General features: G+C 42.8%; 4 protein-coding genes and 4 pseudogenes across 7 annotated transcripts in view; all 8 read right to left on the bottom strand.

Moving 5' to 3' along the window:
• Positions 1-24403, bottom strand: part of LOC106611843 (protocadherin alpha-C2) — a 199269-nt gene that overhangs the window by 75351 nt on the left and 99515 nt on the right. The gene's annotated exons all lie outside the window — the stretch shown is intronic.
• Positions 46-2680, bottom strand: LOC106611845 (protocadherin alpha-2-like). The gene has a single exon (XM_014212445.3). The coding sequence runs from the start codon at positions 2519-2521 to the stop codon at positions 131-133; it is 2391 nt and encodes a 796-aa protein (XP_014067920.3). The 5' UTR covers positions 2522-2680; the 3' UTR covers positions 46-130.
• LOC123744648 (protocadherin alpha-2-like) lies at positions 3038-5916 on the bottom strand. Its single transcript, XM_045723988.2, has one exon. The coding sequence runs from the start codon at positions 5784-5786 to the stop codon at positions 3327-3329; it is 2460 nt and encodes an 819-aa protein (XP_045579944.2). The 5' UTR covers positions 5787-5916; the 3' UTR covers positions 3038-3326.
• On the bottom strand, positions 7611-10187 carry LOC123744652 (protocadherin alpha-8 pseudogene; annotated as a pseudogene).
• LOC106611685 (protocadherin alpha-3 pseudogene) lies at positions 11410-13939 on the bottom strand (annotated as a pseudogene).
• On the bottom strand, positions 14966-17507 carry LOC106611686 (protocadherin alpha-8 pseudogene; annotated as a pseudogene).
• Positions 18203-20753, bottom strand: LOC106611687 (protocadherin alpha-8-like). The gene has a single exon (XM_014212139.3). It carries the CDS (start codon positions 20615-20617, stop codon positions 18203-18205), a length of 2415 nt encoding a protein of 804 aa, XP_014067614.3. The 5' UTR covers positions 20618-20753.
• On the bottom strand, positions 20665-24092 carry LOC106611688 (protocadherin alpha-8 pseudogene; annotated as a pseudogene).

Here is a 24403-nt window from a genome sequence, read left to right as displayed (position 1 = left end):
CGATTTTACAACAGGTGAAAACTTCGAAATGTCCAGTATTTCACTGATCATTTAAAAGAGTGAAAAAATAATAACAATGTCATAAGGACCTATAGAAGACAAAATGCAGTCATTACGGCACACATTTCGTTCACTGAACTGTAATTCTTACCTCCTCTTTGTTGGGTAACGTCTGAGTCCTGTTAAACGTGTCATTTCCATTAATACTGATCAGTTCTGCATCTGCAGGTGGATACGGAGCGGGGAAAACCACTACGTCACTCTTCAGTGTGTCTGAGCTGAAACACACGTCATACTGCTGAGTAGATTTAGAGTAAGACCAGCTTCCGTCAGGGTGTGTGGTGATCATTGGGGCGCTGTACCTTCTGAAACTGTCCTCTGTCCTGTGGCATTTTACAGCTATTAAACTGATGAGGCTCAGTAAAAATATCACTGATACCGAGGAAATGGCGATCAACAAATACAGGTTTAAATCAGAGAAGTTCTCCTCCTTTCTCGGTACATTTCTAAACTGAGTCTGGATTTCACCTGTACTTTCAACCACCACTACATCAATAGACACAGTCGCTGACAGTGAGGGTTCTCCGTTATCAGAAACCAACACGACCAACGGGTGAGTTTTCAGGTCATTGTCACTCATTCTCCTCTTAGTCCTCAGTTCCCCGGTGCTGGTTCCGATTCGGAAGAGGTTGGTTCCCTTGGGCTCAGAGATGTGATAAGAAAGCAGCGCATTGTAGCCAGAGTCGGCGTCTACAGCCCTGATCTTGGCCACAAAGTAGCCCGCTTCAGCAGAATAGGGAACGTTCTCAGCGTTAACGGAGCCGTGTTCAGAATAGGGCGCGAGAATCCCAGGACTGTTGTCATTCTCATCCAGGATAAAAACGTTCACAGTCACGTTGCTGCTGAGTGGAGGAGCACCAGAGTCTGTGGCCTGAACTTTAAACTGGAAAGTTTTGATCTCCTCATAGTTAAAAGACTGCAGACTGATTATATCTCCAGTATCCGAGTTTATATTTACGGATGATGATATTGAATTACTTTTATCTAATAATGAATACGTCATCTTTGAGTTTTCATCAGAATCTCGATCAATAGCTGAAATCGTAAAAATGACGTCTCCTACAGGACTGTTCTCTTTCACATAAACATTAATAATGGGTTCTGAGAAGCGAGGAGCGTTGTCATTTACATCAGAAACGTGTACTGTAATAACGCTGGTGCTGGAGAGAGGCGGGGTCCCTTCATCAGTAGCTGTGATGGTGACATTATACTGAGAAGCGCTCTCCCTGTCCAGAGGCCCGTCGACCACTAAAGAATAATAGTTTTTATAGTTTGACTTTAGTTTAAAGGGGACAGACCCCACAACTTTACAATGTGTAAGTCCGTTATTACCTCCATCTTTATCAATTACTGTTACCAAGGCGACCACGGTCCCTATCTCAGCATCCTCTTTAACTGGGCTGATAAGTGATGTTACTGTGATTTCAGGAGCATTGTCATTGACATCAATAACTTCTACTAACACTTTAGAATAACCACTGCGAGGCGAGGAGCCTTGGTCCGTCGCCTGAACCCTAATTTCATATGCTGCATTTTCTTCATGATCCAATTTCCGTTTTACAGTAATTTCACCACTTTGTGCATCTATTGAAAAATCATCTGCAGAATTCACATTTCCACGTTTCATGAAGCTATATGCAATGTCAGCATGTGTACCTTCATCTAAATCCGAAGCTTCCAGCTTCAATATTGTTGTCCCTAAAGATACATTTTCATTAACACGGACCTTGTAAAGTGGTTTAGCAAATGTTGGCGTGTTATCATTGACATCTATTACGTTGACAATGATCTGTAACGTCCCGGATCTAGGAGGTTTTCCTCCATCTACAGCGGTCAGTGTGAGCTGGATAACGGGCTGTTTCTCTCGGTCTAAAGCTTTCTGCAGCACTAACTCAGCAGACACACTCTGCTCTCCACCGCTCTGTACATCCAGGGAGAAGTGTTCATTCGGGCTCAGCTTGTAGCTGTTTACCGAGTTAATGCCCGTATCTGCGTCATTACCTATCGGTAGCGGATATCGCTCACCAGAGGAGGAAGACTCTGATATGTTAAATATATGAACGCTTTCTAGAAATGTCGGTGCATTATCATTGATGTCTAATATATGTATTTCAATACGGTGAACAAGCATAGGATGGCTCAATATGGCTTCTATATTTAAGGAGCACTTCACCGTATTCGGACAAATCTGCTCTCTATCAATCCTCTCGTTAACGTACAGAATTCCTGTTTTCAGATTAGCCTCGAAAAATCTCTTACTCTGATCGAATGCAATCCTTAGACCCCTCGACTCCAGTTCCTGAACATTAAGGTTTAAATCCTTAGCCAGATTCCCCACAAACGTGCCTTTGTCCACCTCCTCTGAAACGGAGTAAGAGATCTGCGCTGCAGACCAGTCAAATAAACAAAGCAACGCGACGCACAGGATCCAAACGCGTTCTCTTTGTCTTCGACGACCCATCGCTGCTTGGGCAAAACAACTGAATTCAAGTAATGGTCATGTATCCATTAAAACTCTCGAATATTCCGTTATATGTCAGAGATCCTGTACAGCCCAGCCCTCTCCGTCTCACCACCATTCGAGTTCTTTGCTTCACAATACGCTCGAGACTGGTGGGGCTCGACTCTTTTTCATTCAGAGAGGAGGAGTCATAGTATCTCGATAGCTTCTCTCCCATTTATGGTCCATAGTGACACCGTGTGTTACTTTCATACATATATTATTCTTAACTTTACAATGTCTTTTTTCACAGTTTTTTTTACGATACTGAGATAACCTGAAGTAGACAACCTCGTGTTGATCATTCACTCACAGAAAGGCCTATATATGTAAACGTCAAACTGTTCTGTTAAATGGAAAACAAATGGAAAGCATCAGAAAAGTAAATCAACCTCATGTAATGGAATAAGTGTCATCTAGTGTCATCTTCGGATAACAATGGCAGAAGAAATACCGATATAATTCAATAGAAAATAGTCAATAGAAGCATGACGACCATCACTTCTGAACACACATGTATGTGATGTTTCATATGAAAAGATATAACACATAGTCAGGGCAACAAAAGCGTATCCAGTACATTACGTGAAACAACAGGCAAAAGCAGGTAGCCAAGACCGTGATAGATTTCAGAACCATGGGCAGCGCCTATATGTTCATCTTGACAGCGAGCAAAAGAGCGCGGCATTTATCCAACTTGAACCGGCAGCAAGATGACTATTATTTAACTGAACATGCAAATGAGATAGAGAAGAAAAGTTCAACGTCATCCAAAGACATTGAGAAAAACAACAAAGCAACAAAACAGGCTACCTAAAGGATGGATTTCTGGGTAATGTGAAACTATAGTTCTTACCTCCTCTTTGTTGGGTAACGTCTGAGTCCTGTTAAACGTGTCATTTCCATTAATACTGATCAGTTCTGCATCTGCAGGTGGATACGGAGCGGGGAAAACCACTACGTCACTCTTCAGTGTGTCTGAGCTGAAACACACGTCATACTGCTGAGTAGATTTAGAGTAAGACCAGCTTCCGTCAGGGTGTGTGGTGATCATTGGGGCGCTGTACCTTCTGAAACTGTCCTCTGTCCTGTGGCATTTTACAGCTATTAAACTGATGAGGCTCAGTAAAAATATCACTGATACCGAGGAAATGGCGATCAGCAAATACAGGTTTAAATCAGAGAAGTTCTCCTCCTTTCTCGGTACATTTCTGAACTGAGTCTGGATTTCACCTGTACTTTCAACCACCACTACATCAATAGACACAGTCGCTGACAGTGAGGGTTCTCCGTTATCAGAAACCAACACGAGCAACGGGTGAGTTTTCAGGTCATTGTCACTCATTCTCCTCTTAGTCCTCAGTTCCCCGGTGCTGGTTCCGATTCGGAAGAGGTTGGTTCCCTTGGGCTCAGAGATGTGATAAGAAAGCAGCGCATTGTAGCCAGAGTCGGCGTCTACAGCCCTGATCTTGGCCACAAAGTAGCCCGCTTCAGCAGAATAGGGAACGTTCTCAGCGTTAACGGAGCCGTGTTCAGAATAGGGCGCGAGAATCCCAGGACTGTTGTCATTCTCATCCAGGATAAAAACGTTCACAGTCACGTTGCTGCTGAGTGGAGGAGCACCAGAGTCTGTGGCCTGAACTTTAAACTGGAAAGTTTTGATCTCCTCATAGTTAAAAGACTGCAGACTGATTATATCTCCAGTATCCGAGTTTATATTTACGGATGATGATATTGAAACGCTTTTATCTAATAACGAATACGTCATCTTTATATTTTCATCTGAATCTGGATCAAAAGCAGATATTGTATAAATGACGTCTCCTACCGGACTGTTCTCTTTCACATAAACATTAATAACGGGTTCTGAGAAGCGAGGAGCGTTGTCATTTACATCAGAAACTTGTACAGTAATAACGCTGGTGCTGGAGAGAGGCGGGGTCCCTTCATCAGTAGCTGTGATGGTGACATTATACTGAGAAGCGCTCTCTCTGTCCAGAGGCCCGTCGACCACTAAAGAATAATCGTTTTTATAATTCGACTTCAGTTTAAAAGGAACAGACCCAGTAAGTTTACAGTTGGTGATGCCATTTTTACTACTATCTTTATCTGTCACTGTCACTAAGGCGACCACTGTCCCTATCTCGGCATCCTCTTTCACTGGACTCATGAGTGACGTTACTGAGATTTCTGGAGAATTGTCATTGACATCAATAACTTCAACTAATACTTTACAGTGTGTGCTACGAGGTGGAGTGCCTTTGTCTTTAGCTTGAACACGAATCTCAAAAGCGGAGTTAATCTCGTAATCTATACTCCCCTTCACAGTAACTTCTCCAGTTTCAGAGTTAACGGTAAAAACATCCGGGGTGTTTGAACTCCCGCGACCAATAAGAGAATATTCTATTTCACTGTTAATTCCCTCATCTAAATCTGTGGCATTGAGTGTTGCAACAATAGTACCAAATCGCACGTTCTCAGTAACACGAAATTTGTAAAGCTGTTTGTTAAAAACTGGAATATTATCGTTAACGTCTTGCACATTGATAATTATAAGTAACGTCCCGGATCTAGGAGGTTTTCCTCCATCTACAGCGGTCAGTGTGAGCTGGATAACGGGCTGTTTCTCTCGGTCTAAAGCTTTCTGCAGCACTAACTCAGCAGACACACTCTGCTCTCCACCGCTCTGTACATCCAGGGAGAAGTGTTCATTCGGGCTCAGCTTGTAGCTTTTTACCGAGTTACTGCCCGTATCTGCGTCATTCGCTATCGGTAGCGGATATCGCTCACCAGGAATGGAAGATTCAGCTATGTTGAGTATATGCAATTTCTCGATGAATGATGGTGCATTGTCATTGATGTCTAAAATAGTCACATCAATACGGTGGAGAAGCATAGGATGGCTCAGTATGGCCTGTATGTTTAAAGAGCACTTTACCGTATTCGGACAAAGCTCCTCTCGGTCTATCCTCTCATTTACATACAGAATCCCTGTTTTCAAATTTGCCTCAAAATACCTCTTACTCTGTCCTGATACAATCCTCAGACCCCTCGACTCCAGTTCCTGAACATTAAGGTTTAAATCCTTAGCGAGATTCCCCACAAACGTGCCTTTGTCCACCTCCTCTGAAACGGAGTAAGAGATCTGCGCTGCAGACCAGTCAAATAAACAAAGCAACGCGACGCACAGGATCCAAACGCGTTCTGTATGTCTTCGACGACCCATCGCTGCTTGTACAATATGAATAAATCCAATAGTAAATAGTCACATATCATTGAAACCTAAAAAATCCGTTATAGAGACCGTGAACAGCCCAGCCATTTCCGTCTCACCACCAATCGAGTGTTTCTTTCGACAAAGCGCTCGGGACTGATGACGCAAGTCTTTTTCTCATTCAGAGAGGAGGAGTCATAGAATATAAGCGACTACATTCATTTCTGTGGTCTACAGCGACACCATGTGTAATGTTGTACATAGTCTATATTACTCATGTAAAATAAGAATGTATACTATTTCACGTGTTATTATCGTTTCACTTGTTAGAATATTGAGACAAACTCCAGTAGACAACATCGTGTTGGATATTCACTACCCAACATGCATGTGTGTTAAACGGAACAACGTTCTATTCAATGCAAAAAGACAGGGAAAGTAGGTGAAGAAATGCCAACCTAATCTAATGAAATAAATATTCAGATTGTCATGTTCTGATAACAATGACAGAAGCCATAACAATCAAGGACGAGTGAAGATGCAAAAAGGACATTGATGTACAAAGCTCAAGAGGTTAACATTGTGATATTGTCAAGATTGCTGAAACACTTTTCTCTAACGTAAATTCCACTTAGCATCTGTTCCATTACACCAGTGACAAGTTAGCAAAGAGCAACAACGGCTGCAGCACCATGGACAGCACTTAGTAAGATTTCAGCTTCGGAAACAAGTAGACACGGTTGAAATTGATAAATATACAGCACGGACCTTTAAGATTACAATGTCAATGGCAATTGTTTAGCCTATAAGATTAAGCTGCAACATGATGCAACTCTGTATTTATCCATTCGTTGTAAACCTTCCTGGCTATTTTCTCAAAATACACTACATACAACTTTTCTGGGATGTGACATATTAAAACATTCCTGAAGCACAAAACTATTGTACAGCGTCATAGAAATCCATTCATACGTTATAGCGCATTGAACACCAGGCGCGAATCTTCAGCGTTGAAGTTTAGCTCGCTTTCAGAACCATGGACAGCAACACTCGCTCTATCAAGCCAGTAGACCAGGGTACCCCAACTGTTGGTTTTAGTTGTCCCGGCAAGCTTCCTGAGCTTTTCTTTTTTCTTCACATTTTCATTTGTTGGACATAAAAGACTGTAACGACAGGAAATGAGCTCCAAGTGATTCCAATTTTGGAAATGTATTCTCACACATACTAGAGAGACGTGACCGTATACAAATGTAAGCAAGGTTTGAAGTGATTATGTTTCAGTCAAACATTACATCTGTTTGGGCTAGTTGCAGTCAATATGCAATCTACAAATTATTTGCAATCATAAATGGCAGGTTCGAGCCCTGAATACTGATTGGCTGACAGCCGTGGTAAATCAGTCCGTATACTACCACGGGTATGACAAAAAATTTATTTTTACAGCTCTAATTACATTGGTAACCAGTTTATAAAAGCAATACGGCACCTTGGGGGTTTGTGGCACATGGCCAATATACCACGGTTAAGGGCTGTATCCAGGCACTTAGCGTTGGGACGTGCATAAGAACAGCCCTTAGCCTTGGTATATTGGCCATATACCACACCCCCTCAGGCCTTATTGCTAATTTTGATCCGGCCCCCGATCGTCCGATCAAGTAACAAAATCGTCCAGAGGCTGAATCTAGTTGATGATCCCTACAGTAGGCCATAGGCGGAGTGTAAAACACATCCAATGGGACTAATCTCGGATGTCTGATTTCAAGGTAAGAGAAACTGAGAAATGCATATTATTTGAATGCAAGGCGTTCAATAGATGAATATAGATGCAGTACAGTTTTATAGAAAATAGGCCCGTTTAGGTGTAGATCTTACCTCCTCTTTGTTGGGTAACGTCTGAGTCCTGTTAAACGTGTCATTTCCATTAATACTGATCAGTTCTGCATCTGCAGGTGGATACGGAGCGGGGAAAACCACTACGTCACTCTTCAGTGTGTCTGAGCTGAAACACACGTCATACTGCTGAGTAGATTTAGAGTAAGACCAGCTTCCGTCAGGGTGTGTGGTGATCATTGGGGCGCTGTACCTTCTGAAACTGTCCTCTGTCCTGTGGCATTTTACAGCTATTAAACTGATGAGGCTCAGTAAAAATATCACTGATACCGAGGAAATGGCGATCAACAAATACAGGTTTAAATCAGAGAAGTTCTCCTCCTTTCTCGGTACATTTCTGAACTGAGTCTGGATTTCACCTGTACTTTCAACCACCACTACATCAATAGACACAGTCGCTGACAGTGAGGGTTCTCCGTTATCAGAAACCAACACGACCAGAGGGTGAGTTTTCAGGTCATTGTCACTCATTCTCCTCTTAGTCCTCAGTTCCCCGGTGCTGGTTCCGATTCGGAAGAGGTTGGTTCCCTTGGGCTCAGAGATGTGATAAGAAAGCAGCGCATTGTAGCCAGAGTCGGCGTCTACAGCCCTGATCTTGGCCACAAAGTAGCCCGCTTCAGCAGAATAGGGAACGTTCTCAGCGTTAACGGAGCCGTGTTCAGAATAGGGCGCGAGAATCCCAGGACTGTTGTCATTCTCATCCAGGATAAAAACGTTCACAGTCACGTTGCTGCTGAGTGGAGGAGCACCAGAGTCTGTGGCCTGAACTTTAAACTGGAAAGTCTTGATCTCCTCATAGTTAAAAGACTGTAGACTGATTATATCTCCAGTATCCGAGTTTATATTTACAGATGATGATACTGAAACACTTTTATCTAATAACGAATACGTCATCTTCGTATTTTCATCTGAATCTGGATCAAAAGCAGATATTGTATAAATGACGTCACCTACAGGACTGTTCTCTTTCACATAAACATTAATAATGGGTTCTGAGAAGCGAGGAGCGTTGTCATTTACATCAGAAACGTGTACTGTAATAACGCTGGTGCTGGAGAGAGGCGGGGTCCCTTCATCAGTAGCTGTGATGGTGACATTATACTGAGAAGCGCTCTCCCTGTCCAGAGGCCCGTCGACCACTAAAGAATAATCGTTTTTGTAGTTTGACTTTAGTTTAAAAGGAACAGACCCAACAATCTTACAGTTGGTAAGTCCGTTTTTACCTCCGTCCATATCAGTTACTGTCATCAAGGCCACCACTGTCCCTATCTCAGCATCCTCCTTGATAGGGCTCATGAGTGACGTCACGGACACCTCAGGAACATTGTCATTGACATCAATAACTTCAACTAACACTTTAGAATAACCACTACGAGGTGAATGACCTTGGTCCGTAGCTTGCACACGTAGCTCATATGCTGCGTTTTGTTCATGATCCAATTCAGATTTTACAGTAATTTCGCCACTTTGTTGATCTATAGAAAACACATCGGCCGAGTTAACACTACCACGTTTGCTAAATGAATAAACAAGTTCACTATTCACACCCTGGTCTAAATCTGTAGCTTCCAGCTTTAATATTTTTGTCCCTAAAGATACATTTTCATTAACACGGACCTTGTAAAGTGGTTTAGCAAATGTTGGCGTGTTATCATTGACATCTATTACGTTGACAATGATCTGTAACGTCCCGGATCTAGGAGGTTTTCCTCCATCTACAGCGGTCAGTGTGAGCTGGATAACGGGCTGTTTCTCTCGGTCTAAAGCTTTCTGCAGCACTAACTCAGCAGACACACTCTGCTCTCCACCGCTCTGTACATCCAGGGAGAAGTGTTCATTCGGGCTCAGCTTGTAGCTGTTTACCGAGTTGCTGCCCGTATCTGCGTCATTACCTATCGGTAATGGATATCTATCTCCAGGTGAAGATAATTCCGAAATGTTAAACGTGTGATATTGTTCAAGGAAGATCGGCGCATTGTCATTTGTATCTAAAATATTCACCTCAATGCGGTGGAGCTGCATTGGATCCCTCAGTATGGCCTGTATGTTTAAAGAGCACTTTACCGTAATCGGACAAAGCTCCTCTCGGTCTATCCTCTCGTTAACGTACAGAATCCCCGTTTTTAAATTCGCCTCAAAATACCTCTTACTCTGTCCCGATACAATCCTTAGACCCCTCGACTCCAGTTCCTGAACATTAAGGTTTAAATCCTTAGCCAGATTCCCCACAAACGTGCCTTTGTCCACCTCCTCTGAAACGGAGTAAGAGATCTGCGCTGCAGACCAGTCAAATAAACAAAGCAACGCGACGCACAGGATCCAAACGCGTTCTCTTTGTCTTCGACGACCCATCGCTGCTTGTATAAAGCAACTACTTATTCAAGTAGAATATATTGAAATATCCATCAAGCCTTCAGAACCTGTAAGATAGATCCTGTACTAGCCTGCTGCCCGGCCCTCTCCGTCTCGCCACTATTCAAGTGTTTCTCTTCACAAAGCTGTCTGGACTGGTGACACCCGTCTCTATCTCATTCAGAGAGGAGGAGTCCTAGAATATCGGCGACGACATTCATTTCTGTGGTCTACAGCGACACCATGTGTTACTGTTGTACATAGTCTATATTACCAACGTAAAATACGGGTGTATACTATCGATGTCTGTTTCTAGTAACCAGGCTGATTATTTGACTTGTTAGAATACTGAGAAACTGCAGTAGACCACATCGTGTTGGACATCTACACCCGGAATGCCCGTGCATTTGAAAGGACAACAATTCTATTCAATGCAAAACACAGGGAAAGTAGATGAAGAACAGTCAACCTAACATAACTAAATAGATTTTCAGACAGTCATGTTTTGATAACAATGACAAAAGCCATAACAAAGACACACATTGATGTACAAAGCTCAAGGAGTTAACAGTGTGATACTGTCAAGACGGCAAATACACAATTCTCAAACGTTAACGTCCACGTTGAATCTTTTTCATTACACCAGTGAGAAGTATTCATCTAAAAAGAACACTGCCTGCCCCCACCAGCAGAGAGCCATAATGGTTTCAGCACCATGGACAGCACACGGTACGATTTCACCACTTCCTCAACGTTCACCACTTCCTCCTCAACTTTGTAAACAAATATTTACTGTTGAAATGGATGAAGATAAAGTATGCACCATTTAAACTGACAATGTTAAGTGTAATTGAGTAGCCTATATTATTCATCTGTAACATGATGGATGTGTATTTCCTATACGTCGTAGAAGGTTCTGCCTATTTTCTCACAATACTATACTTACTACAGTACCCGACCACAGCGTCAGAGAAAGCCATTCATATGTCATAGAGCAGAGGTATTCAACTCTTACCCGGGGTCCAGAGCATGCTGCTTTTCTGTTCTACCTGATAATAAATTGCACACACCTGGTGAACCCTGGTCTAAATCAGTCCCTGATTAGAGGGGGACAATGAAAAATGCAGTGGAACATGCTTCGAGTTTCAGAGTTGAGTTATGAGGGTCAAAGAGCAAAGAGCATTGAACGCTTGGCACGAATCCTTCAGCTCTGAAGTTTAGCCCGCTTTCAGAACCATGGACAGCAACACTAGTTCAGTTAGACAAAGAGGTCATGCGCACAGTGCAAAACAAAGCCAATGTGACAACTCTCGAGTAGAGGGACGTTTTTGAAGTAACATGAACTTAGAAAACAATATTATTTGACTGCAAGTTCAAAAGAGTAAAACATTGATAATTAAAAACCAAAATCGGCCCAGTTATGTATAAATCTTACCTCCTCTTTGTTGGGTAACGTCTGAGTCCTGTTAAACGTGTCATTTCCATTAATACTGATCAGTTCTGCATCTGCAGGTGGATACGGAGCGGGGAAAACCACTACGTCACTCTTCAGTGTGTCTGAGCTGAAACACACGTCATACTGCTGAGTAGATTTAGAGTAAGACCAGCTTCCGTCAGGGTGTGTGGTGATCATTGGGGCGCTGTACCTTCTGAAACTGTCCTCTGTCCTGTGGCATTTTACAGCTATTAAACTGATGAGGCTCAGTAAAAATATCACTGATACCGAGGAAATGGCGATCAGCAAATACAGGTTTAAATCAGAGAAGTTCTCCTCCTTTCTCGGTACATTTCTGAACTGAGTCTGGATTTCACCTGTACTTTCAACCACCACTACATCAATAGACACAGTCGCTGACAGTGAGGGTTCTCCGTTATCAGAAACCAACACGAGCAACGGGTGAGTTTTCAGGTCATTGTCACTCATTCTCCTCTTAGTCCTCAGTTCCCCGGTGCTGGTTCCGATTCGGAAGAGGTTGGTTCCCTTGGGCTCAGAGATGTGATAAGAAAGCAGCGCATTGTAGCCAGAGTCGGCGTCTACAGCCCTGATCTTGGCCACAAAGTAGCCCGCTTCAGCAGAATAGGGAACGTTCTCAGCGTTAACGGAGCCGTGTTCAGAATAGGGCGCGAGAATCCCAGGACTGTTGTCATTCTCATCCAGGATAAAAACGTTCACAGTCACGTTGCTGCTGAGTGGAGGAACACCAGAGTCTGTGGCCTGAACTTTAAACTGGAAAGTTTTCATCTCCTCATAGTTAAAAGACTGCAGACTGATTATATCTCCAGTATCTGAGTTTATATTTACAGATGATGATATTGAAACACTTTTATCTAATAATGAATACGTCATCTTTGCGTTTTCATCTGAATCTGTATCAAATGCATAAATTGTATAAATGACGTCTCCTACCGGACTGTTCTCTTTCACATAAACATGAATCACCGGTTCTGAGAAGCGAGGAGCGTTGTCATTTACATCAGAAACGTGTACTGTAATAACGCTGGTGCTGGAGAGAGGCGGGGTCCCTTCATCAGTAGCTGTGATGGTGACATTATACTGAGAAGCGCTCTCCCTGTCCAGAGGCCCGTCGACCACTAAAGAATAATCGTTTTTATAATTCGACTTCAGTTTAAAAGGAACAGACCCAGTAAGTTTACAGTTGGTGATGCCATTTTTACTACTATCTTTATCTGTCACTGTCACTAAGGCGACCACTGTCCCTATCTCGGCATCCTCTTTCACTGGACTCATGAGTGACGTTACTGAGATTTCTGGGGAATTGTCATTGACATCAATAACTTCAACTAACACTTTACCGTGTGTGCTACGACGAGAATGCCCTTGATCAGTCGCTTGAACTCTTATTTCGTATGAAGGACTTTCTTCATAATCCAAATTCCCTTTTATTGTAAGTTCACCCGTGTCTGAATTGATGCTAAACATAATGGATGGGTCCCAATTACCCCGTTTAAAGAAAGAGTACACTATTTTACTATTTACGCCCTCGTCTAAATCTGTTGCAAAGAGAGTTAGAACAGCTGTCCCAAAATGTGCATTTTCATGGACACGTACTTTATAAAGCGGCCGGGAAAAAATTGGAGAATTATCATTGACATCTATTACGTTGACAATGATCTGTAAAGTCCCGGATCTAGGAGGTTTTCCTCCATCTACAGCGGTCAGTGTGAGCTGGATAACGGGCTGTTTCTCTCGGTCTAAAGCTTTCTGCAGCACTAACTCAGCAGACACACTCTGCTCTCCACCGCTCTGTACATCCAGGGAGAAGTGTTCATTCGGGCTCAGCTTGTAGCTGTTTACCGAGTTACTGCCCGTATCTGCGTCATTCGGTATCGGTAGCAGGTATCTCTCACCGGGAGAAGCTAATTCAGTAACATTCAAATGATGTATTTTTTCAAGAAAAGACGGAGCATTGTCGTTAATATCAATAATATTCACCTCAATACGGTGGAGAAGCATAGGATGGCTCAATATGGCCTGTATGTTTAAAGAGCACTTTACCATATTCGGACAAAGCTCCTCTCGGTCTATCCTCTCGTTAACGTACAGAATCCCCGTTTTCAAATTCGCCTCAAAATACCTCTTACTCTGTCCTGATACAATCCTTAGACCCCTCGACTCCAGTTCCTGAACATTAAGGTTTAAATCCTTAGCCAGATTCCCCACAAACGTGCCTTTGTCCACCTCCTCTGAAACGGAGTAAGAGATCTGCGCTGCAGACCAGTCAAATAAACAAAGCAACGCGACGCACAGGATCCAAACGCGTTCTCTTTGTCTTCGACGACCCATCGCTGCTTGTACAAGATTAATAAATCCAACAGAAAATAGTGGCATATGCTTCAAAACTAAAAAATCCGTTATAGAGACCGTGAACAGCCCAGCCATTTCCGTCTCACCACCAATCGAGTGTTTCTTTCGACAAAGCGCTCGGGACTGATGACGCAAGTCTTATTCTCATTCAGAGAGGAGGAGTCATAGAATATGTGACTACATTCATTTCTGTGGTCTACAGCGACACCATGTGTTACTGTTACACATAGTTTATATTACTCATGGACAATTAGACCGTTGGCCTATTATTTCACTTGTTTTTAGAATACGATGATAAACTCCAACATCCTGTTTATTAAAAGGACACGCGTTCTTCTCATGGCAAAACACAGGGAAAGTAGGTGAAGGCAAGTCAACCTAACATAATGAAATATATGTTCAGATAGTCATGCTTTGATAACAATGACAGAAGCCATAACAAATACACACTTTGATGTACAAAGCTCAAGAGGTTAACATTGTGATATTGTCAAGATTGCTGAAACACTTTTCTCTAACGTAAATTCCACTTAGCATCTATTCCATTACACCAGTGACAAGAATCCATCCAAAAAGAACACTGCCCCTAATTAGCAAAGAGCAACAACGGCTGCAGCACCATGGACAGCACTTAGTAATACTTCACCTCAGGGAAGAAATATACACTTTGAAATGGATAAATATACAGCACGGACCTTTAGGCTGACAACGTCAATGGTAATCCTGTAGCTGTATGATTAAGCTGCAACATGATGTAACTGAATATTTCCCATACATTGTATACACTCCTGTCTATTTTCTCAAAATAGCCTACATACAATGTGGAATCTGATCTGACAGATTTCACATTCAGATTACACATCCCTGAAGCGCAACACTATTGTACCGCGCCGTAGAAGTCCAATCATATCTTATAGATCATTAATACGAATCCTCAGCTCTGAAGTATAGCATGCTTTCAGGACCACGGACAGCAAAACTCGCTCAATGAAGAATGAAGGCCAGACGCACAATGCAAAACAAAACCAATGTGACAACTCTCGAGTGGATGGATGGCTTTTTTCAAGGTAAGAGGAACTTATAAAACAATATTATTTGACTGCAAGGAGTTCAATGGAGTAATTCACATATAATTCAATAGAAAATAGTCAATAGATCTTACCTCCTCTTTGTTGGGTAACGTCTGAGTCCTGTTAAACGTGTCATTTCCATTAATACTGATCAGTTCTGCATCTGCAGGTGGATACGGAGCGGGGAAAACCACTACGTCACTCTTCAGTGTGTCTGAGCTGAAACACACGTCATACTGCTGAGTAGATTTAGAGTAAGACCAGCTTCCGTCAGGGTGTGTGGTGATCATTGGGGCGCTGTACCTTCTGAAACTGTCCTCTGTCCTGTGGCATTTTACAGCTATTAAACTGATGAGGCTCAGTAAAAATATCACTGATACCGAGGAAATGGCGATCAACAAATACAGGTTTAAATCAGAGAAGTTCTCCTCCTTTCTCGGTACATTTCTGAACTGAGTCTGGATTTCACCTGTACTTTCAACCACCACTACATCAATAGACACAGTCGCTGACAGTGAGGGTTCTCCGTTATCAGAAACCAACACGAGCAACGGGTGAGTTTTCAGGTCATTGTCACTCATTCTCCTCTTAGTCCTCAGTTCCCCGGTGCTGGTTCCGATTCGGAAGAGGTTGGTTCCCTTGGGCTCAGAGATGTGATATGAAAGCAGCGCATTGTAGCCAGAGTCGGCGTCTACAGCCCTGATCTTGGCCACAAAGTAGCCCGCTTCAGCAGAATAGGGAACGTTCTCAGCGTTAACGGAGCCGTGTTCAGAATAGGGCGCGAGAATCCCAGGACTGTTGTCATTCTCATCCAGGATAAAAACGTTCACAGTCACGTTGCTGCTGAGTGGAGGAACACCAGAGTCTGTGGCCTGAACTTTAAACTGGAAAGTTTTCATCTCCTCATAGTTAAAAGACTGCAGACTGATTATATCTCCAGTATCTGAGTTTATATTTACAGATGATGATATTGAAACGCTTTTATCTAATAGCAAATACGTCATCTTCGTATTTTCATCTGAATCTGGATCAAAAGCAGATATTGTATAAATGACGTCTCCTACCGGACTGTTCTCTTTCACATAAACATTAATAATGGGTTCTGAGAAGCGAGGAGCGTTGTCATTTACATCAGAAACGTGTACTGTAATAACGCTGGTGCTGGAGAGAGGCGGGGTCCCTTCATCAGTAGCTGTGATGGTGACATTATACTGAGAAGCGCTCTCTCTGTCCAGAGGCCCGTCGACCACTAAGGAATAATAGTTTTTGTAGTTCGATCTCAAATTAAAAGGAACAGATCCAACAAGCTTACAATTGGTGAGGCCGTTTTTACCTCCGTCTTTATCAGTTACTGTCACCAAGGCGACCACTGTCCCTATCTCAGCATCCTCTTTGACTGGGCTCATGAGTGACGTCACCAATATTTCAGGGACATTGTCATTGACATCAATAACTTCAACTAACACTTTACCGTGTGCACTACGGGGGGAGGAGCCTTGGTCTGTCGCCTGCACTCGAATTTCATATGCAGGACTTCCCTCATAATCCAAATTCCCCCTGACCATAATTTCACCTGTTTCTGAATTTATATCAAATAAAACAGACGGGTTCAAGTTCGCACGTTTGATAAAGGAATATTCAATCTTACCGTTAACCCCTTCATCTAAATCTGTGGCAATAAGTTTTATGACTACAGTTCCAAACGGAGCATTTTCATTTACTCGGACTTTATACAGCGGTTTGCTAAAAGTGGGTGAATTATCATTTGCATCAATCACGTTAACAATGATCTGTAACGTCCCGGATCTAGGAGGTTTTCCTCCATCTACAGCGGTCAGTGTGAGCTTTATAACGGGCTGTTTCTCTCGGTCTAAAGCTTTCTGCAGCACTAACTCAGCAGACACACTCTGCTCTCCACCGCTCTGTATATCCAGGGAGAAGTGTTCATTCGGGCTCAGCTTGTAGCTGTTTACCGAGTTAATGCCCGTATCTGCGTCAACTGCGAGAGGAAGCAAATATCGTTCGCCCTTTGATGATGACTCAGATATATTAAATGTGTGCAATGTTTCATCAAAGGCTGGCGCATTGTCATTGATGTCTAAAATATTCACCTCAATACGGTGGAGAAGCATAGGATGGCTCAGTATGGCCTCTATGTTTAAAGAGCACTTTACCATATTTGGACAAAGCTCCTCTCTGTCAATTCTCTCGTTAACGTACAGAATCCCCGTTTTCAAATTAGCCTCAAGATACATCTTGCTGTGTCCCGATACAATCCTCAGACCCCTCGACTCCAGTTCCTGAACATTAAGGTTTAAATCCTTAGCCAGATTCCCCACAAACGTGCCTTTGTCCACCTCCTCTGAAACGGAGTAAGAGATCTGCGCTGCAGACCAGTCAAATAAACAAAGCAACGCGACGCACAGGATCCAAACGCGTTCTGTATGTCTTCGACGACCCATCGCTGCTTGTATAAAGCAAATTATATCAGAGTTAAAGTCACATAGGGCCTATCCATTAAAACCAGAAAAATCCGTTATGAAAGAGATCCACACAACCCAGCCATCCGTCTCACGATCATTCGAGTGTTTCTCATGACAATGCGCTCGGGACAGGCGTCGATTGTATTTTATTCAGAGGAGGAGTCTTGGATTATCAGTGACTTCTCTCCGATCTGTGGTCTACAGCGACACCATGCGTTGCTTATTGATTGTTTTTATTGATATCACTGACTTTTGTGATGGTAGTCAGGAAATGCCAAATATAACTGTATATTAATCAGTGACCAATGTCTCAAATCTGAAACCATCACGTGATATCGTCCAATTTGAATACATGTGCTCGTGATAAGAACTGCATAATGTGAAGTGAAAAACACTGGGGAACATGTCATGATGAAATGACTGTACTTAGGTAGAAACACTGTTGATAAAGGTTTGTAATAAGGACAGCTGTTAGTGAGTGAATAAACCAATTTGATTGTCTATATAGGAAACTGCCAGATGTCGTTTTCAAGGGGGAGACAAGTAGAGAGATAAAAATGTATATTTAAATCAACTTTTTACATCAGTAGAACAGTCCAATTCCACTGTCAATACATAATAGCAAAAATCCAAATAGTCCTTTACCACCCAAAACAGAAGACCAATGACCGTTTCAGCACCATGGACAGTGACCTCCCTTTCACGGAAAGGTTATTTTGCACATTGACCTAGCTATTTATGCTAATATATCTATATTATTTTATGACATCAATCACTAAATTAACCATGAAAACACATGTATCATACCTATGAATTAAACACATAAATATTAGCGCAGTGTATTACTCTTACCTCCTCTTTGTTGGGTAACGTCTGAGTCCTGTTAAACGTGTCATTTCCATTAATACTGATCAGTTCTGCATCTGCAGGTGGATACGGAGCGGGGAAAACCACTACGTCACTCTTCAGTGTGTCTGAGCTGAAACACACGTCATACTGCTGAGTAGATTTAGAGTAAGACCAGCTTCCGTCAGGGTGTGTGGTGATCATTGGGGCGCTGTACCTTCTGAAACTGTCCTCTGTCCTGTGGCATTTTACAGCTATTAAACTGATGAGGCTCAGTAAAAATATCACTGATACCGAGGAAATGGCGATCAGCAAATACAGGTTTAAATCAGAGAAGTTCTCCTCCTTTCTCGGTACATTTCTGAACTGAGTCTGGATTTCACCTGTACTTTCAACCACCACTACATCAATAGACACAGTCGCTGACAGTGAGGGTTCTCCGTTATCAGAAACCAACACGAGCAACGGGTGAGTTTTCAGGTCATTGTCACTCATTCTCCTCTTAGTCCTCAGTTCCCCGCTGCTGGTTCCGATTCGGAAGAGGTTGGTTCCCTTGGGCTCAGAGATGTGATAAGAAAGCAGCGCATTGTAGCCAGAGTCGGCGTCTACAGCCCTGATCTTGGCCACAAAGTAGCCCGCTTCAGCAGAATAGGGAACGTTCTCAGCGTTAACGGAGCCGTGTTCAGAATAGGGCGCGAGAATCCCAGGACTGTTGTCATTCTCATCCAGGATAAAAACGTTCACAGTCACGTTGCTGCTGAGTGGAGGAGCACCAGAGTCTGTGGCCTGAACTTTAAACTGGAAAGTTTTGATCTCCTCATAGTTAAAAGACTGCAGACTGATTATATCTCCAGTATCCGAGTTTATATTTACAGATGATGATACTGAAACGCTTTTATCTAATAACGAATACGTCATCTTTGCATTTTCATCAGAATCTCGATCAAAAGCAGATATTGTATAAATGACGTCTCCTACCGGACTGTTCTCTTTCACATAAACATTAATAACGGGTTCTGAGAAGCGAGGAGCGTTGTCATTTACATCAGAAACGTGTACTGTAATAACGCTGGTGCTGGAGAGAGGCGGGGTCCCTTCATCAGTAGCTGTGATGGTGACATTATACTGAGAAGCGCTCTCCCTGTCCAGAGGCCCGTCGACCACTAACGAATAATAGTTTTTATAATTCGATCTCAAATTAAAAGGAACAGATCCAACAAGCTTACAATTGGTGAGGCCGTTTTTACCTCCGTCTTTATCAGTTACTGTCACCAAGGCGACCACTGTCCCTATCTCAGCATCCTCTTTGACTGGGCTGATGAGGGACGTCACTGATATTTCAGGGACATTGTCATTGACATCAATAACTTCTACTAACACTTTGCAATACGTTTTCCGTGCGGTGTGCCCTCGGTCCGTCGCCTCAGCCCGAATTTCATAGGCGGCAGTTACCTCATGGTCCATAGTTTTCTTAACAGTAATTATGCCTGTATCTGAATTTATAGCAAATGTATCGGAGTGACTTAAACTACCTCGACCTATTAGTGAGTACATAATCTCGCTATTTACGCCCTCGTCAAGATCCGTCGCGGTGAGAGTTATTATTGCTGTACCAGATGAAACGTTTTCAGGAACGCTAACCTTATAAAGTGGTTTGCTAAATGAAGGTGCATTATCATTAACGTCTTCCACATTTACTGTGATCAGTAATGTCCCGGATCTAGGAATTTTTCCTCCATCTACAGCGGTCAGTGTGAGCTGGATAACGGGCTGTTTCTCTCGGTCTAAAGCTTTCTGCAGCACTAACTCAGCAGACACACTCTGCTCTCCACCGCTCTGTACATCCAGGGAGAAGTGTTCATTCGGGCTCAGCTTGTAGCTGTTTACGGAGTTACTGCCCGTATCTGCGTCATTCGCTATAGGTAGTGGATATCGCTCACCAGGAAATGCCGCCTCGGTGATATTAAGTATATGTATTCTTTCGAGGAAAGATGGTACATTATCATTTATGTCTAAAATATCAATTTCAACTCGGTGGAGCTGAGTAGGATGGCTCAATATGGCTTCTATATTTAAGGAGCACTTCACCGTATTTGGACAAAGCTCCTCTCTGTCTATCCTCTCCTCAACGAACATAATTCCTGTCTTCAAATTAGCCTCAAAATACCTCTTCTTATGTCCCGATACAATCCTTAGACCCCTCGACTCCAGTTCCTGAACATTAAGGTTTAAATCCTTAGCCAGATTCCCCACAAACGTGCCTTTGTCCACCTCCTCTGAAACGGAGTAAGAGATCTGCGCTGCAGACCAGTCAAATAAACAAAGCAACGCGACGCACAGGATCCAAACGCGTTCTGTATGTCTTCGACGACCCATCGCTGCTTGGGCAAAACAACTGAATCCAAGTAATGGTCATGTATCCATTACAACTCTCGAATATTCCGGTATAAGCCAGAGATCCTGTACAGCCCAGCCCTCTCCGTCTCACCACCATTCGAGTTTCTCTTCACAAAGCTCTCGAGACTGGTGGCTGACGCAGTTCTTTTTGAGAGAGAGAGAGAATTAGAGTCTTAGAATATTAATGACTTCTCTCCTATCTGTGGTCTATAGCGACACCACGTGTTACTATTTATTTGTTTCGTTTCATTTTATATACCATAGTATGACTTTTTGCGATAGTAACCACATATTAAAAGATAACTGGGAGAAACCAGCGAGCAACGTTGACTCAAATGTTAATCAATCCCTTCATGCATCAAATAGTTCAATTTGAATACACGTGCTCATGATCAGTAGTACAGATGTGGGAACAAAGAATGGGGAACACTTCAAATGAGTGGTGATAGTCGTACACAGTGGCGAAGTTGAAAGTGGACATGATCAAAGCTTTCGAGCAGTCAAGAAACCAAATAAAGTATGATCGACTTAAAAGAAACGGAATCACAAAATATACAAATGGATTGTTAGATTAAAAATACACATCTTTCAAAACAAACTTCGTAAATCACTTGAGTGAATGCATTGCACTTTCAACAACGAAAAGCATGTATCAAAATAGGCCTCTGTCCATGAAAACCATTTCAGCAACTTTGACAGATTCCGGACTTTCACAGCAATGTCCAAACAACAATTCGTCTGACGTCAAGCCAATATGTATTACATGTTCTCAAACGATATATTACAACACAGCTACTACCATATAAACTAACTGACCTCATGATACCATATAAGCTTTTGCCAAATGTCGGTAATTTTGACAACTGCCACAATAAGGAACTTTCTTGCATTTTGAGAAACAAAAGCAAACAATTGTCCATAGATCTTACCTCCTCTTTGTTGGGTAACGTCTGAGTCCTGTTAAACGTGTCATTTCCATTAATACTGATCAGTTCTGCATCTGCAGGTGGATACGGAGCGGGGAAAACCACTACGTCACTCTTCAGTGTGTCTGAGCTGAAACACACGTCATACTGCTGAGTAGATTTAGAGTAAGACCAGCTTCCGTCAGGGTGTGTGGTGATCATTGGGGCGCTGTACCTTCTGAAACTGTCCTCTGTCCTGTGGCATTTTACAGCTATTAAACTGATGAGGCTCAGTAAAAATATCACTGATACCGAGGAAATGGCGATCAGCAAATACAGGTTTAAATCAGAGAAGTTCTCCTCCTTTCTCGGTACATTTCTGAACTGAGTCTGGATTTCACCTGTACTTTCAACCACCACTACATCAATAGAGACAGTCGCTGACAGTGAGGGTTCTCCGTTATCAGAAACCAACACGAGCAACGGGTGAGTTTTCAGGTCATTGTCACTCATTCTCCTCTTAGTCCTCAGTTCCCCGGTGCTGGTTCCGATTCGGAAGAGGTTGGTTCCCTTGGGCTCAGAGATGTGATAAGAAAGCAGCGCATTGTAGCCAGAGTCGGCGTCTACAGCCCTGATCTTGGCCACAAAGTAGCCCGCTTCAGCAGAATAGGGAACGTTCTCAGCGTTAACGGAGCCGTGTTCAGAATAGGGCGCGAGAATCCCAGGACTGTTGTCATTCTCATCCAGGATAAAAACGTTCACAGTCACGTTGCTGCTGAGTGGAGGAACACCAGAGTCTGTGGCCTGAACTTTAAACTGGAAAGTTTTGATCTCCTCATAGTTAAAAGACTGCAGACTGATTATATCTCCAGTATCCGAGTTTATATTTACAGATGATGATACTGAAACGCTTTTATCTAATAACGAATACGTCATCTTTGCATTTTCTTCTGAATCTGGATCAAAAGCAGATATTGTATAAATGACGTCTCCTACCGGACTGTTCTCATTCACATAAACATTAATAACGGGTTCTGAGAAGCGAGGAGCGTTGTCATTTACATCAGAAACGTGTACTGTAATAACGCTGGTGCTGGAGAGAGGCGGGGTCCCTTCATCAGTAGCTGTGATGGTGACATTATACTGTGAAGCGCTCTCCCTGTCCAGAGGCCCGTCGACCACTAATGAATAATAGTTTTTATAGTTTGTCTCCAGTTTAAATGGGACTTTATTCACAATATCACAATTCACTATTCCATTTTTGCCATCATCTTTATCGAGGACTGACACTAGAGCGATGACAGTGGCCATCTTAGCGTCCTCCTTCACCGTGTCTAAGAGTGACGTCACAGAGATCTCAGGGGCATTGTCATTCATATCCATAACCTCTATCAATAATTTAGAGTGAGACGTCATGGGGGGTTGTGCACCGTCATGAGCTTGTATACGGAGCTCAAAAGCATTGTCTTTCTCGAAGTCAATATTTCCTTTTACTGTTATCACTCCAGTCCGTTGATTAATTTGAAAAATGTTCAACACGTAATCTTGGTCTTTTTGTCTTAGGGAGTAAACGACTTCACCATTTGTTCCTTCGTCTGCGTCTGTCGCATTCAGAGTTATTACTGTCGTGCCAATTGGAATGTTTTCAAAAACACGAGTCTTATACAAATAACTGCTAAAAACTGGAGCGTTATCATTGATGTCCAAAACATTAACTACAATCTCTGATGTGGCCGACCTCGGTGGGTTGCCACCATCAACAGCGGTCAGTGTGAGCTGGATAACGGGCTGTTTCTCTCGGTCTAAAGCTTTCTGCAGCACTAACTCAGCAGACACACTCTCTCCTCCCTTATGCACCGCTAAAGAAAAATAATCATTTGTGCTCACCTTATATGTGCCCAATGCATTTTTACCACTATCGGCATCTGACGCTTCAGACAGTGGGAACCTCGCCCCTTGTAAAGTGTTTTCTGTAATATCTAAGACCTGTGACTTCGTACTAAAAGACGGAGCATTATCATTAACATCTAAAATAGTGATTTCTAGACGGTAAAGCTTCAACGGACTGTTTAGAACGGCCTCTACACTGACTGTACATTTCGGAGCCTTCACACAGAGCTCCTCTCTGTCTATCCTCTCATTCACATAGAGAACACCAGTCTTTAGATTTACCTCGAAATACTTTCTCTTGGACCCGGTGACAATCTGAAACATACGCGACTCCAAATCCTGGACATTGAGATTTAGATCCTTAGCGATATTTCCCACAGAAGTCCCCGGGTTTACCTCCTCTGAGACGGAATAGGAGAGCTGCCCAGACACCGCTTCCCAGTAACACTCCAGCAGCACAAGCACTACATACGTCACAATAGAGCTCCTTCTGTTCGGTAAAGACATCATTCCATCGAATGTCAGCAACGCATAGATCCAAAGAGATTAGTATCCTTCAAAAAATCTTAGCATAGAAAATATATGTATCAAATCCAGCTGAATTTGTAAGCGGTAAACACCGGTATGGCCTGAGACCACCGTCTCTCTCTCGTCTGGCGTCTCTTTTTAACAAAGCCCCCAAAAACCTCATCACTCTTTGAAACTGGGAGGGACCTCGAGACTCGAAATAATATCTCAATGGCACGGTCAACAGTGACGCCACGTGGGGAACGTACCAGCTTACAGTAACTCAGAAGATCCCAATACCTTCCATGACACCCTTCCAAACACAATAGAAGCATGACGACCATCACTTCTGAACACACATGTATGTGATGTTTCATATGAAAAGATATAACACATAGTCAGGGCAACAAAAGCGTATCCAGTACATTACGTGAAACAACAGGCAAAAGCAGGTAGCCAAGAC

Source organism: Salmo salar, chromosome 09 (genome assembly GCF_965601325.2).
Source record: "Salmo salar chromosome 09, fSalSal1, whole genome shotgun sequence".
Taxonomy (NCBI): domain Eukaryota; kingdom Metazoa; phylum Chordata; class Actinopteri; order Salmoniformes; family Salmonidae; genus Salmo; species Salmo salar.
Note: the sequence above shows the minus strand (reverse complement) of the source record. Positions and strands in the feature narration are given on the sequence as shown.

What these genes read in the sequence shown, in the direction of transcription:
- LOC106611845 (XM_014212445.3), bottom strand. Translation starts at nt 2,521, where the DNA reads ATGGGTCGTCGAAGACAAAGAGAACGCGTTTGGATCCTGTGCGTCGCG.
- LOC106611687 (XM_014212139.3), bottom strand. Translation starts at nt 20,617, where the DNA reads ATGGGTCGTCGAAGACATACAGAACGCGTTTGGATCCTGTGCGTCGCG.
- LOC123744648 (XM_045723988.2), bottom strand. Translation starts at nt 5,786, where the DNA reads ATGGGTCGTCGAAGACATACAGAACGCGTTTGGATCCTGTGCGTCGCG.